Source organism: Chiloscyllium punctatum, chromosome 17 (genome assembly GCF_047496795.1).
Source record: "Chiloscyllium punctatum isolate Juve2018m chromosome 17, sChiPun1.3, whole genome shotgun sequence".
Classification (NCBI taxonomy): Eukaryota; Metazoa; Chordata; class Chondrichthyes; order Orectolobiformes; family Hemiscylliidae; genus Chiloscyllium; species Chiloscyllium punctatum.
The window spans coordinates 77,647,972-77,663,704 of record NC_092755.1 but is presented as its reverse complement, the minus strand read 5'-3'; the positions used below and the strand labels follow the sequence as shown (position 1 = coordinate 77,663,704).

The following is a 15,733-nucleotide window of genomic DNA, read 5'->3' as shown; positions in this document are numbered from 1 at the left end:
AACATACAAAATTAGGTATCAAAAACCACTTTTACCTGTTGTAAGCCACTGGATGGCAGAGGCGACATCAAGCCAGTGTCAAGTGGATCCGCATCAAAGAGGTCATTAGGACTAATTCCACTTTCACTCAAAGCAGCAAGTAGAAGATCCTGACCTGGGTCTGTCATCTGTAGATTAAAAAGAAACAAGGCTACACCAGGATTGCATATAAAAAAGCCTCCACTGTTCATAGTATGACATTCCCAAGGAAAATTTATAGAATTGAAAAAGCACAAGAGCAGTCGACAAAAGCAGCTTCTCTTGCATATTCTGGTATCTGTTGCAGTTTCACTATCTTGTTGCTAGAGTATATGGTTGGATTATATTGAAGGCTTGCAGGTTCAACTTATCTCCCCTACATAATTGCGAAACTTTCAGTTGCTTCCAAGATTTGAGGTTTAACTTGCAGTACCATAAGAAAAACGGAAAAGACAAACTATTCTTGATATTATTTTTCCAGTTGTCTAGCACAGCCTTGAATATACTTGATGACCCAGCCTCAGCTGTGGGTGGCACAGTCTGGTAGCCATTTCCAAGATGTCTTTGATATAGGGGAGAGTGGCTAGGGTTTCTGGATGTGTTTTGTCTGCTTGTTTGGGATTGTTGCTCAGAAATTGGCACACTGGTTAGCACCGCAGCCTCTCAGTGCCAGAGACCCGGGTTCAATTCCCACCTCAGGCAACTGTCTGTGTTGACTTTGCACATCCATCCAGTGTCTGTGTGGGTTTCCTCCGGTTTCCTCCCACAGTCAAAGATGTGCAGGTTAGGTGAATTGGCCACGCTAAATTGCCCATAGTGTTATGGAGTCATAGAGATGTACAGCATGGAAACAGACCCTTCGGTCCAACCCGTCCATGCCGACCAGATATCCCAACCCAATCTAGTCCAACCTGCCAGCACCTGGCCCATATGCCTCCAAACCCTTCCTATTCATATACCCATCCAGATGTCTCAAATGTTGCAATTGTACCAGCCTCTACCACACCCTCTGGCAGCTCATTCTAGACACATAACACCCTCTGCGTGAAAACGTTGCCCCTTGGGTCTCTTTTATATCTTTCCCCTCTCACCCTAAACCTATGCCCTCTAGTTCTGGACTCCCCGACACCAAGGAAAAGTCTTTGCCTATTTAACCTATCCATGCCCCTCAATTTTGTAAACCTCTATAAGGTCACCCCTCAGTCTCCAACACTCCAGGGAAAACAGCCCCAGCCTGTTCAGCCTCTCCCTGTAGCTCAGATCCTCCAACTCTGGCAACATCCTTGTAAATCTTTTCTGAACCCTTTCAAGTTTCACAACATCTTTCCGATAGGAAGGAGACCAGAATTGCACGCAATATTTCAACAGTGGCCTAACCAATGTCCTGTACAGCCGTAACATGACCTCCCAACTCCTGTACTCAATACTCTGACCAATAAAGGAAAGCATACCAAACACCACCTTCACTATCCTATTTACCTGCGACTCCACTTTCAAGGAGCTATGAACCTGCACTCCAAGGTCTCTGTTCAGCAACACTCTCTAGAACCTTACTATTATGTGCACAAATCCTGCTAAGATTTGTTTTCAGAAAATGCAGCACCTCGCATTTATGTGAATGAAACTCCATCTGCCACTTCACAGCCCATTGGCCCATCTGGTCCAGATACTGTTGTAATCGGAGGTCCACTACACCTCCAATTTTGGTGTCATCTGCAAACTTACTAACTGTACCTCATGCTTGCATCCAAATCATTAATGTAAATGACAAAAAGTAGAGGGCCCAGCACTGAGCCTTGTGGCACTCCACTGGTCACTGGCCACCAGTCTGAAAAACAACCCTCCACTGCCACCACCCTCTGTCTTCGACCTTTGAGCCAGTTCTGTATACAAATGGCTAGTTCTCCCTGTATCCCAAGTGATCTAACCTTGCTAGTCAGTCTCCCATGGGGAACCTTGTCGAACGCCTTACTGAAGTCCACATAGATCACATCTACTGCTCTGCCCTCAATCTTCTTTGTTACTTCTTCAAAAAACTCAATCAAGTTTGTGAGACATGATTTCCCACGCACAAAGCCATGCTGACTCTCCCGAATCAGTCCTTGCCTTTCCAAATACATGTACATCCTGTCCCTCAGGATTCCCTCCAACAACTTGCCCACCAGCGAGGTCAGGCACACCAGTCTATAATTCCCTGACTTCTTTACCGCCCTTCTTAAACAGTGGCATCATGTTTGCCAACCTCCAGTCTTCAAGCACCTCACCTGTGACTATCAATGATAAAAATATCTCAGCAAGAGGCCCAGCAATCACTTCGCTAGCTTCCCATAGAGCTCTCGGGTACACCTGATCAGGTCCTGGGGATTTATCCACCTTTAACTGTTTCAAGACATCCAGCACTTCCTCCTCTGTAATATGGACATTTTGCCACCATCTATTCCCCGACAGTCTCTCTCTTCCATATCCTTTTCCACAATCAATACTGAGGCAAAATATTCCTTTCGTATGTCCCCCATTTTCTGTGGCTCCACACAAAGGCCGCCTTGCTGATCCTTGAGGGGCCCTATTCTCTCCCTAGTTACCCTTTTGTCCTTAATATATTTGTAAAAACCCTTTGGATTCTCCTTAATTCTATTTGCCAAAGCTATCTCATGTCCCCGTTTCACCCTCCTGATTTCCCTCTTAAGTATACTCCTACTTTCTTTATACTCTAAGGATTCACTCGATCTATCCAGTCTATACCTGACATATGCTTCCTTCTTTTTCTTAACCAAACCCTCAAATTCTTTAGTCATCCAGCATTCCCTATACCTACAAGCCTTCCCTATCACCCTGACAGAAATATACTTTCTCTGGATTCTTGTTCTCTCATTTCTGAAGGCTTCCCATTTTCCAGCCTTCCCTTTATCTGCAAACAGCTGCTTCCAATCTCTGAATTAAACAAAAGCAAATTGCTGATGAAACCCTGGTCGAGCAGTACCGGGGTCACTGGACTCAATGTTAACAGTTGTATCACCACATATGGTTGCAAAACCTGCTGAGTTTCTTTTGAAAATTCAGCCCTTCAAACTAGCTTCACCATTCTTTCGTATGGCTGAGCATCCACTCAATAGCCTGGATTTTCCTTCCCCCATTTTTTCCCCATCCCTTTAGCCACAAATGCTATACCCAACTCCTTCATGAAATTACACATTTTGGACTCAACTGCTCTCTGTGGCCATGAATTCCACAGGATCACCAAACTGAGCGAAGAAAACTTCTCATTGCAGTCCTAATAGCTTGCCCCATATTTCTGACTGAGATTCCTGCTTCTTTCCCAGTCACTAAGAACATCCTTTTGACAAACTCTCATCTATCTTGCCAGAATTTTATAGGTGCCTATGATATCCCCTTCTTTCCACCGAACTCCAGTGAAAAAATTACTAATTTAACCTCCTCGTACAGCAGTTCCAACATCTCAGGAATCAATGTGGTAAACCTCTACTGAACTCCCTCTGCAACAACAGCATTTTTCCCTTAGATAACAAACAAAACTGTACACAACATCTCAGGTGTGGTGTCATTAAGGCATTGTAAAATTGCAGCAAGACATACCTGTTCCTGTATGCTAATCCTCACTATGAAGGTCCACATTTCACTTGGCTTCTTCACTGTCCTTTGCACCTATCTTCAGTGACTGGTATACAAGGACACTCAGGTCTCACTGAGCTTTTGCCTATTTCGTCATATAACCAGATATGAATATGCCCTAATTGTCTACCAAATTGGATATCCTAAAATCCACATTATATTGCATCTGCCATGCATTTGACCAATCGCTCAGCTTGTCCAAATCATAATGAATCACTGTATCCTCCACCCAGCTTTGTTATCTACAAATTTGAAGGTATTACATTTAGCTCCCACATTTTAAATCATTATGTATGATGAATAACTGGGGTCTCGTACTGATTCATGCAGTATCCCACTAGTCACTGCTTGGATTTGGATAAAGACCTTTTGTTTTGAATTCCTACAGTGTGGAAACAGGCCCTTCGGCCTAACAAGTCCACACCGACCTTCTGAAGAGTAATCGATCCAGACCCATTCCCCTACCCCTATATTTGCCTAATGTCCTAACCTACACATCCCTGAACATTATGTGCAATTTAGCATGGCCAATTCACCCATCCTGCACATCTTTGGATTGTGGGAGGAAACTGGAGCTCCCAGGAGAAAATCCACACAGACTTGGGGAGAATGTGCAAACTCCACACAGACCATTGCCAGAGGCTGGAATTGAACCCGGATCCTGGTGCTGAGGCAGCAGTGCTAACCACTGAGCCACCGTGCCACCCATTCCTACTCTATTTTCCATCTGCTAACCAGTGTTCAAGCCATCTCAATTCATTACCCCAATCCCATGAGCTTTTGTTTTACACACTAATTTTTTTTTAATGGGACACTGCTGAAAATCTTCTGCAAACCCAAATAAACCACATCCATTGATGTCCCTGATCACCTCAAAGTTACAAAGAATTGCAGTAGATTTGTTTCCTTGAGAATCTAGTCCTGTTCAGTTTCCAAGTGGTCAGCTCGTATATCTTTTACGACGGACTCAACATTTTTCTCAGTACAGACGTCAGACTGACTAGTCTTAGCCCCAGTTAGATTCTCCTGCTCCTTGAATGCTGCCTGACCTGCTGCGCTTTTTCCAGCAACACACTTTTCAGCCCAGTTTTCTGTTGGCCTCCCTTTGTAAATAGAGGGGTTACATTAGCTACCCTTGAATTTACAGGAAGGTTCCCAAGTCTATGGATTCTTTAAGATGATAGCCAACATATTCACCAATTTTAAGACCACTTAAGTACTACTGAGGATCTGAAACCTGAATACAGGCTGAGGTAACTAGTTGTTGTCAGGAACAACCATTTAACAAATGTTCTTAACTTAGGTGGCAATAAAATGGCTTCTCAATGCAATTAACATGACAAAAATGGCTTCTAGGCTGCAAATTGACAATTCTGCTAGAGCTGCATAATTGACGAACCACAGTCTGCTTCAACAGAGATTAGCAGCTCCCTTTACAGCATAGAAATAACTAGACAAGCCATTACTGGCCATCCTAACTGACCTTCAGATTGCAGGTGCAGTGGCTCAGTCAGTGAGATACGGGTAGCCTGAGTGTGGAAAACAAAGTTGGTTCCCAGGAAATATCATTGGACAAAGTAACTGTCAAATAAAACAACATCGTGTATGGATTGGCAATTGTCGGAATGTACTATGCAATCATAGCCTGTACATTTCCTTAAGTATAAAAATGTCTGTTTTAAGCCATGCGCGCAGCTCCTAAGGAACATGGAAGTGTATAACGTTTGTGTCTCTGTGTACTCTGTGCCCAGCTGTAAGAAAAATAAAGAGCGAAATCTTAAAAGCCAGATCGATTGAGTGTTTATTGATCGATCACAGAACCAAGAGGCCCCAACCGGATGTCCAGATCTTCACTATGGGACATAGACCAACAGGGCCTGGGGATTTATCAACCTTCACCTCCATCAATTTCCCCAACACTATTTCCGACGCAATACTGATTTTCTTCGGTTCCTCTCTCTGACTAAGCCCCATGTCCCCCAACATTTTTGCAATGTTATTCGTGTCCTCCTTTTGTGCACATCATATTTTGTGCATATTTTGGTCCTAAAACTAAATTTTGGAAGAGGGTCACTGAACTCAATGTTAATTTTGTTTGCTCTCCACAGATGCTTCCAGACGTGCAGAGATTTTCCAGTGATTCCTGTGATTATGTATTTAGTTGGTCAGTTACACCATTGAGTCAGAGTCAGAAACTATTATGGTGAGCAAAGGTACCATTCACTTGTCTTCAATCCTTTTCTCTCTACACAACTAAAGGAACTTTTATATTCAGTTTTTACGTTCCACTCATGCCATGGTTTCTTTTATTTAGATTCAGGACCTTAGTCTAGAATCATGTTGCACTTTTAAAAGGGATTTCTATCATATTATACTTGCTCATTCCAAGGCCTCACACAACTAGCCAATTAACATCAACAAAAAGAACTGAGAATGCTGGAAATCTGAAGCAAAAACTGTGCAAAGAAATGAACCTTTTCTCAACATAAGTTTCTCCAGCAATCTGTGGATTGCTAATTATTCCTTTTCACATTGTATCATTGTTCTCTAGTTGGGTCCTCAACGTATTGGTCTAGAAAACAGTGTACACTCCTGGAATTCCTCCTCTGTGGGATTGCTACTCATTTCATTTACTTAATCTATATGCCGACTAAAGTCTTTCAACTACAGATGTTCTTTTGTTGCATGCTTCTAATTTCCAATTCACTGTCTTTGCCAACATTTCCAAGTGTCTGGGGTTTATACACAAGCCCCACTAAATGTTTATTGATGTTCCTCACACAGATTCCACATCATTGGAACTAATGTCCATCCTTGTTATTGCATCCATTTCCTCTTTAGACAGTAACGTAATTCCATTACACTTTTGGTTTTGGAATTTTTGAAAGCCATACCAAGCTGCCTTTCCTAAGTATTGAATACACCTGGATGCTCATAACTGTTTTCATCTATATGTGCAATTAATTCATCCACTTTATAGCAAATACTCTACACATTGAGGTATAGCGCCTTAAGGACTGACTTGTTAACATCACTCGTACAATTGTCCCATTATTTCTCAGTGGCCCTGTTTGAGCTTGGCCCTTGATTTCTCTATGCATTACTTTCCTTATTCCCCATTTTGCTTTTTGTTCTTGTCCATAATTCCCACTAGTCTTCCTTTACCTTTATCTATCCTGTCAAGCCCCCTAAGAATTGTGTGTATTTCAATAAAGCATCTCATTCTTCTAAAAGCCAATGAGTACAGGCCAAACCTCAAGACAATTCTTCCAGATGCCAAACATCAGACTCCTGAACCTTCTTTGAACTGCCTTCAATGCCGATATTTCTTTCCTGAGATGAGGGGACCAAAACTATTCACAGTATTTCAGCTGTGGCCTGATTAATGTCATGTTAAGTTTTAGCAGGACCTCCTTAATATTATTTTCCATTTCCTTTGAAATAATAGCTAACATTCCATTTGTCTTCCTTATACCTGAACTTGGATGTTAAATTTTTGTGATCTGTGCACGAGGACACTCTCTGCTTTCTGCCATCTTTCTCCATTTGAATAACTCAGCTCTTCTATTCTTCCTAGTAAAATGCAGAACCTCACATTTCCCTACATTATATTCTATCCAACTTTTGTCCCTTATTCATCCCATCTATATAGCTGTCGACTCTCATCCTCACCACTTGCCTTCTAACCTATTTTTGCATCATCCACAAATTTAGCTGGTACATTCACTTTCCTCATTCAAGTCACAATATATTTATTCTAAATAATTGTGGTCCCAGCATTGATCCTCGCAGCAATTCACTAGGTACAGGCTGTCACTCTGAAATCACTCAGTCCCCCCTGCCAGTCTATACTGTGCAACTTCAACATTAGTTAAGAAGCTTGATACCACAAAGCTGGCTACTTGATTGGCACTCCATCCATTACTGGCCCACTGGAGGAGTGTGCACCATCTCCAAGTTGCACTGCAGCAGGTCATCTAGATTCATTCAACCTCTACCACCTAGCAAGACATGGACATGCCAAGCAACGATTAGTGGGAATTACACCGGACACGCTCAACCGACCAATTCAGCAGAAATAACAGACTCTCAATGGTATTAGGGAAAGCGAAAAGATAATCCAAGAACATCTCTGTCAAACAAACTTAGTTTTTGAGGCCACACTTGGTGTTGCTGAATCCATTCATAGTATTTGAGGTGCTAAACCATTCTGGTATTGCTTCAACAACTGAGTAATAGAAAAGTCACCTAGGTAAGGCCTGTCCACAAAAAAAAGTATGGATATTGGCTGATGGCACAGCAGTAGCAACACCTCATAACAAAGCAATCAGTCCCCATCTGTTGGAACATGAGGACAAGCACCAGGCAACGGCCATTGTGAACATCCTGGTATCATTTTCAACGAGAAATGTAACCAGACAACAAAAAAGTGGGTACCAAAGGAGGTGCAGAGGCACTTAATCGACTTCCAAGTCATTTTCAGTATTTACAAGGAGTACAATGGAATACTTTATCAAGATGAATGTAGTTCTAATAAGTTTGACACTAAAGAAACCTGCTTTTACAGCACTTCACATACTACCATGTATACTAATTGGCCAATCACAGTAACACCTGCAAGTTGCACTCCAACACTTTCCAAACCCACAACCTCCATCACCTGGAAATGTTCTAATAGCAGCCAAATGACAACACCTCAGGTTTCCTTAGGTCTCACAACATCTTGACTGTGTGGGAAATATACCTTTAATCATTCACCGTTATCAATTCAAGATGCCTCATCACCTCCTTCAAACACAAACAGAAATGGCAATAAATTACCTTGCCAACATTATCCACAGGGATTTAGAAGGCCCAATATCATAATAGGATGAGAATACACAAGCAAGGAGGATTAGCTTCAATTGTATAGAGCATTGGTGAGACTTCAGTTGGAGTACTGTGCACAATTTCAGCTGCCTCAAGTTTCCCAAACTGAAGACCGACAAGCAAGTCATTCGCAACTGGACTGACGACAATGGTGTTTGTATCACATGACTAACATCCCCAATTGAATCAGTGTCTTTTAAAATCAAAGTAAAAATAGTCTGTTTAATGAAAAACATTATTTCAAGTGAGACAAAATTCTTTTCAATCTGTTAAGGTAGATCCAGTGCAAATCCAATTAATACACAAGTCGAATTACACCAACAGCGAAAATCTAATCCTGATAGTCATAGAGTCAAAGAGACGGACAGCACGGAAACAGACTCTTAAGCCCAATCTCTCCATGCCGACCAGATAGCCCAACCCAATCTAGTCCAACCTGCCAGCACCTGGCCCATATCCTTCCAAACCCTTCCTATTTATATACCCATCCAGATGCCTTTCAAATGTTGCAATTGTACTAGCCTCCACCACTTCCTCTAGCAGCTCATTCCATACACATACTACCTACTGAGTGAAAAAGTTACCCCTTAGGTCCCTTTTCTATCTTCCCCCTCTCACCTTAAACCTATGCCCTCCAGTTCTGGACTCCCCGACACCAGGGAAAAGACTTTGTCTGTTTATCCTATCCATGCCACTCAATTTTGTAAACCTCTATAAGGCCACCCCTCAGCCTCCGACACTCCAGGGAAAACAGCCTCAGCCTATTCAGCCTCTCCCTATAGCTCAAATCCTCCAACCCTGGCAACATCCTTGTAAATCTTTTCTGAACCCTTTCAAGTTTCACATCTTTCCGACAGGAAGGGACGTCAGTCACACTACACATTATTTCAAAGCAATATGGTGAACATTGATCAGCAAACGAACAGGAAACAGTCTCAGCGGAAAAAGGTTGCAAGAAAAAGGCAGAGAAACCCAGCCACATATTTTAGGAAATCTCTGCCATTAGTTTTTATATTTTAGACCTTGTTACAATCAAGGGAATGCTTCACAAATCCCAATTAAATGATATTCCCCATGTAGGCTCATTCAGAAGGTCAGGAGGAATGGGATACATGGGAACTTAGCTGCCTGGTTACAGAATTGGCTGGCCAACAGAAGACAGGGAGTGGTAGTGGAAGGAAAATATTCTGGCTGGAAGTCAGTGGTGAGTGGTGTTCCACTGGGCTCTGTCCTTGGGCCTCTACTGTTTGTAATTTTTATTAATGACTTGGAGGAGGGGATTGAAGGATGGGTCAGCAAGTTTGCAGACCACACAAAGGTTGGAGGTGTCGTTGACAATATAGAGGACTGTTGTAGGCTGCAGCGTGACACTGACAGGATGCAGAGATGGGCTGAGAGGTGGCAGATGGAGTTCAACCTGGATAAATGCGAGGTGATGCATTTTGGAAGGTCGAATTTGAAAGCTGAGTACAGGATTAAGGATAGGATTCTTGGCAGTGTGGAGGAACAGAGGGATCTTGGTGTGCAGGTACATAGATCCCTTGAAATTGCCACCTTAATGGACAGGGTTGTTAAGAAAGCATATGGTGCTTTGGCTTTCATTAACAGGGGGATTGAGTTTAAGAGCCGTGAGATCTTGTTGCAGCTCCACAAAACTTTGGTTAGATCGCACTTGGGATACTGCATCCAGTTCTGGTCACCCTAATATGGGAAAGATGTGGATGCTTTGGAGAGGGTTCAGAGGAGGTTTACCAGGAGGCTGTCTGGACTGTTGGGTTTATCTTATAAAGAGAGGTTGACTGAGCTAGGACTTTTTTCATTGGAGAAAAGGAGGAGGAGAGGGGACCTAATTGAGGTATACAAGATAATGAGAGGCATAGATAAAGTTGATAGCCAGAGACTATTTCCCAGGGCAGAAATGACTAACACGAGGGGTCATCGTTTTAAGCTGGTTGGAAGAAAGTGTAAAGGGGATGTCAGAGGCAGGTTCTTTACACAGAGTTGAGAGAGCATGGAATGCATTGCCAGCAGCAGTTGTGGAAGCAAGGTCATTGGGGACATTTAAGAGACTACTGGACATGCATATGGTCAAAGAAATTTGAGGGTGCATACATGAGGATCAGTGGTCAGCACAACATCGTAGGCTGAAGGGCCTGTTCTGTGCTGTACTGTTCTATGTCTATATAATGTCATCCACAACTGAAAAACAGAAGTAGATTTCTAACAAAAAAAACTGGGGTCAAACAAAAAAAAAAATCACTTCAGGTAGGTTCTTGCACCAATGACATATGGAGAAGGTAATAGGCATTAATACATGTACATGGGTAACAACAGGCCATTTGGCTTAACATCTATTAAATGTTACAACCTATTTTCAAGGATCACAGAGCATTCAGAAAAGCATATCAATCAAATACAGTCAGCAGGTTTCCTGAAGGGAAAATCATGCCCAACAAGTTAATTAGATTTCTTTGAAGAGCTAACAAATAGAACAAAGAAAAGAGAAACCAGTAGATGTAACATGTTTGGATTTCCAGGTGTTCACTAAGATACCACATATGAGGCTACTTAAGAGCCTATGGTGTTGGGTGATTGGGAGCAGCATATTAACAAGGTTAGAGTAACTAACGAATAAAAAACAGTTTGGATAAAGGGGCATTTTCTGAATGACAACCTATAACGAGGAGTGTTATAGATTAAGCTGGGGTCACAATTGGTTACAATAACATATTAATGATTTGGATATGAAGTACGAATCTACTCCACATCCAAAGTTAGCCAAGTTTACAGGTGACAAAGTTAGTTGGAAAGGCAAGTGGTGAGAATTGACAAAGCTGGTCCCTTTTTCTTTCTAAAAGCTGTTCCGTGGCTCAAGGAGACTCTGCCCTTGATTTTTTTCAGAGGGGTAATAAACTGGGCCAAACTCATAGAAGATAGAACATAGAACAACACAACGCAGACAGGCCCTTCGGCCCTCTGTGTTGCACTGACCTGTAAACTACTCCAGTCTGGTTTGGTGCAGAGATGAAAAGGATTTTGACAGGTCTTTTGCTTATGGCCAAAGAGACTTCAGGCCAAAGAGGTCATGTTTTAGAAGTGGCCTGTATAAATAAAGGGGAGCGGTCAGCTCTCTAGCTGAGCTGAGCAGTTTCAGTTGAGTCTTGAAATAGTTGGAATTCAACAGGGAAGAGTGTAGAAACTCTCCCTCTTTCTGCCCTTCAACTTTAACCTCTAAGCATATGTTTGTTCCATTTATACTGGTTTTTAAAGGGAGTTTGCTTATTGGGATTATTGCGTATATTCTGAACTGCAAAATTAAGTCTAGTTGGATAGGTTGAGTTCGTAGGGATTCTTTATTCTGTTCTTTGTGTTTCATTGTGTAATTTTGTGAATAACATTTTGTCTGTTTTAAAATTTCGTAGTCAACCTAGCTAACTTATTCAGGTAATTTCCACTGTACACTTCCCTAAACCAATTGCAAAGTTATGATCTGAGCTGCTTGCTTAAGAATGTTGAGTGGTATGGTTTAGTCCATAACAGATTGGGGGCTCTTTTCAGGATTTTAAACAGCGAGTGGTAGGTGCTAGTGTCTTTATTTCGGGTGTTGGTTTGGTTGGTAAACAAAGCTTGGGATAGCAATGGCTCATTCAGTCGCCAAATGTTTCTGTATGTGGATGCAGCGACTTGGAAAGTTTTGCAAAAAATGAATAAGACAGAGTTGCAAGAATTAGCAGAGCAGCTGGAATTGGAACTGCCTGCTTCTGTGAGCAAAGGAGAGATAATTACAGTAGTTCAGCATTTAAACATGCTGGAGAAACCAATCTATAGAGATGGCAGAACTCAATTGCAAATGAAGCAGCTCAAGTTAAAGGTCAACAGAATTGAAACAGTTTGAGTTACAATTAAAAGCCGGGGGGGAGAAAGAGCTTTTGAACTTAAAACTGACTTAAAAAGGAAAGTCAGCTTAAAAGCCTGGAGACTAAGACTGAGGGTAGGCTTAACGAGGAAGAGTGAGGATGAGCAAGCTCCTGGCAGTCAGAAGCCTGAGAAACTGTTTAAGTATATTCATGCATTGCCTAAGTTTGATGAGAAGGATGTGGAAGCCTTTTTCATCTCATTTGAAAAGATGGCTAAACAAATGTAGTGGCCAGCGGCAATGTGGATTTTGATGATCCAAATGAAACTTCTCAGGCTAGTGAGGCATTCACAGCACTATCAGAAGTGGTATCTTCGAGAGTATGAGGTGGCTGAAAAAAAACATTATGTGCATAAGCTTGTACCAGAAGCCTCCAGATAACATTTCAGGAATCGAAACAGGGACCCTGGTTATACAGATATTGAGGATGTAGGTCTGCTCGCTGAGCTGGAAGGTTAGTTTTCAGATATTTCATCACCATACTAGTTATCAGTGAGCATCCGGATGAAGCAATGGTGGCATAATCTGCTTTCTATTTGTGATTTTGAGTCCTGGGGTTGGTGACGTCATTTCCTGTCTTTTTTTCCCCTCAGGGGGTCGTAAATGGGATCCAAGTCAATGTGTTTGTTGATAGAAGCATGGGAATTCAACTGGAGCTCTCTGAATTCTTGTGCATCTCTATTTGGCTTGTCCTAGGATGGATGTGTTGTCACAGTCGAAGTGGTATCGTTCCTCAGCTGTATGTAAGGAAAGTGAGAGTTACGTCTTTTTATGGCTAGTTATGTTCATGTATCCTGTTGGCTAGTTTTGTGTCGGTTTGTCCAATGTCGTGTTTGTTACAGTTCTTGCAAGATATTTTGTAAATTACAAAAGTTTTGCCTATTGTTTGTATAGGGTCTTTCAAGTTCATTAGCTGCTGTTTTAGTGTTAGTGGGTTTGTGGGCTACCATGATGCCAAGAGGTCCGAGTAGTCTGGCAGTCATTTCAGAGATGTAGGCGAGAGTAGACAGGGTTTCTAGAGACGTTTTGTCCACTTACTGGGGTTTGATGCTGAGAAATCGGTAGACTGTCTTCATTGGGTACCCATTCTTTTTGAATACGCTGTAGACGTGATTTTCCTCTGCTCTACATAGTTCCTCTGCACAGCAGCGCGTGGTGGCTCATTGAAATAATGTTCTAATGCAGTTTTGTTTGTGGGCGTTGGGATGATTGCTCTGGACTTCAGTATTTCATTCGTATGTTTTGTTTTCCTGTAGACGCTGGTTTGAAGTTCCCCATTGCTTGTTCGCTCTACTGCGACATCTGTGAATGCCAGTAAAAGGTATTACTAATGGTCTTCAAGGTTCTCTCTAATTTGTTTTGTTTAGTGATGACAAAGGTGTCATCCATGTAGCAGACCCAAAGTTAGGCTTGGATGGTTGGCAGAGCTGTTTGTTAGAGTCTCTATATTACTGCCTCTGCTGAGAACCCTGATAGCAGAGATCTCATGGGTATTCCGTTGATTTCTCTGTAGGTTTTTTTGTTGGAAGTGAAGTGGGTGGTAAGGCACAGGTCCACTACTTAATGATATTGTCCTTGCCGATGAAGTTGGTGGTGTTTGGTGGATAATGTCTTTGGTTCTTCGAATAGTGCAGTCAGTGTTTCCTTGGCCAGATTGATGTTGATGGATGTGAACAGGGCTGTTACGTCAAAGGACACCATCATTTTATCCTCTATCTTGTTGTCTTCAGGAATTTTTGTATGGAGTGGTGAGAGTCTTCTACTAAGTGTTTTAGTCTTTGGTCTAGCTCCTTGGAAATCTGCCAGTTAGTGTTCCAACTGTGGGTCGGCAGGGGGGGCGCTCTGGTTTGTGAATTTTGTCGGATCCATCTGGTTTCACTTTTTGGAAATGGTCTTATGTATTTCTCCAAATTTGTGAGGTGTTTTGAGTGGGACTGTGATTCTGTTTCTAGTTGTGGGGTCAGGTCTACTGCCGCTTGTTGGTATTTGCAAGTAGTGTGTTCACGTTGTCAATGTAGTCTCCAATTTAAAATGACTGTCAAGCATCCTTCATCTGCAGGGAGGATAACAAGGTTTTTCGCTTTTATTTTTAGTCTTTCTAGTGCATTCCTTTCTTGCGTATGGAGTATGTTTCCTTCCTTTTTCTTGCTTAACATTGGTGCGACTGTCTGTCTGATAGTTCGCTGGGTTTCTTGTGAGTTGGTTGTCTGTGTTGTTGCTAATGCTGCTAAGAAATCTTTCTTCTCCGCACACGGAATTTCTAACTTCATCCTCTTACTAAGACAGCTTTGGCAGTGTCTGTTAAAAGGGTCAGTCACACACGTTTATTATCCATGCTTCTGTGTTGCCCGAGTTGTTATTTTGTGCAAGTTTGTCTAGTTTTTTTCTGCAGGTCTAGCCTTTTTCATTTTCTGTCTTTGTCGCTGTCTAACGTCTTTGGTTTGTTGTACTGTGTCGGTCCATTCATGGTCTGTTGCATTAGCGAGTAAGGTTGTTTTAGTGCGAAACTTTCCAGTTGTATTAACAAAGTCTGTTGTGGGCATCATTAATCATTTCTCTAAGCATTTGGTGACTGTTTGCTCTGCTATTCTTTTGGCGAGTGGAGTGTTATGGGGAGGTTTGTATTTAAGACATTTAGGTAACTGTTTCCTTCAACATTCGTGCAGGAAGTACAGATTTTTTTAGATTAGATTACTTACAGTGTGGAAACAGGCCCTTCGGCCCAACAAGTCCACACTACCCCGCCGAAGCGCAACCCACCCATACCCCTACATCTACCCCTTACCTAACACTACGGGCAATTTAGCATGGCCAATTCACCTGACCTGCACATCTTTGGACTGTGGGAGGAAACCGGAGCACCCGGAGGAAACCCACGCAGACACGGGGAGAATGTGCAAACTCCACACAGTCAGTTGCCTGAGGCGGGAATTGAACCCAGGTCTCTGGCGCTGTGAGGCAGCAGTGCTAACCACTGTGCCACCCAAGTTGTTTACATGTGGCACTGGAAATGACAGAGGAGAAAGTGAGGACTGCAGATGCTGGAGATCAGAGCTGAAAATGTGTTGCTGGAAAAGCGCAACAGGTCAGGCAGCATCCAAGGAACAGGAGAATCGACGTTTCGGGCATAAGCCCTTCTTCAGGAAGGTTTCCTGAAGGGCTTATGCCCGAAACGCGATTCTCCTGTTCCTTGGATGCTGCCTGACCTGCTGCGCTTTTCCAGCAACACATTTTCAGCAATGGAAATGACATCACCAACCCAAGGAAGCCTAAACACAAATAGAAAGTGGGCCAAGCCAC

At 42.5% G+C, this 15,733-nt stretch overlaps 1 protein-coding gene across 2 annotated transcripts in view; it reads right to left on the bottom strand.

Moving 5' to 3' along the window:
• Positions 1-15,733, bottom strand: part of sbno1 (strawberry notch homolog 1 (Drosophila)) — a 98,072-nt gene that overhangs the window by 76,187 nt on the left and 6,152 nt on the right. For both annotated transcript variants that reach the window (XM_072587619.1, XM_072587620.1), the window contains exon 2: positions 36-167. In XM_072587619.1, coding sequence (XP_072443720.1) covers positions 36-167 — 132 coding nt within the window. The remainder of the gene's footprint in view (positions 1-35; positions 168-15,733) is intronic.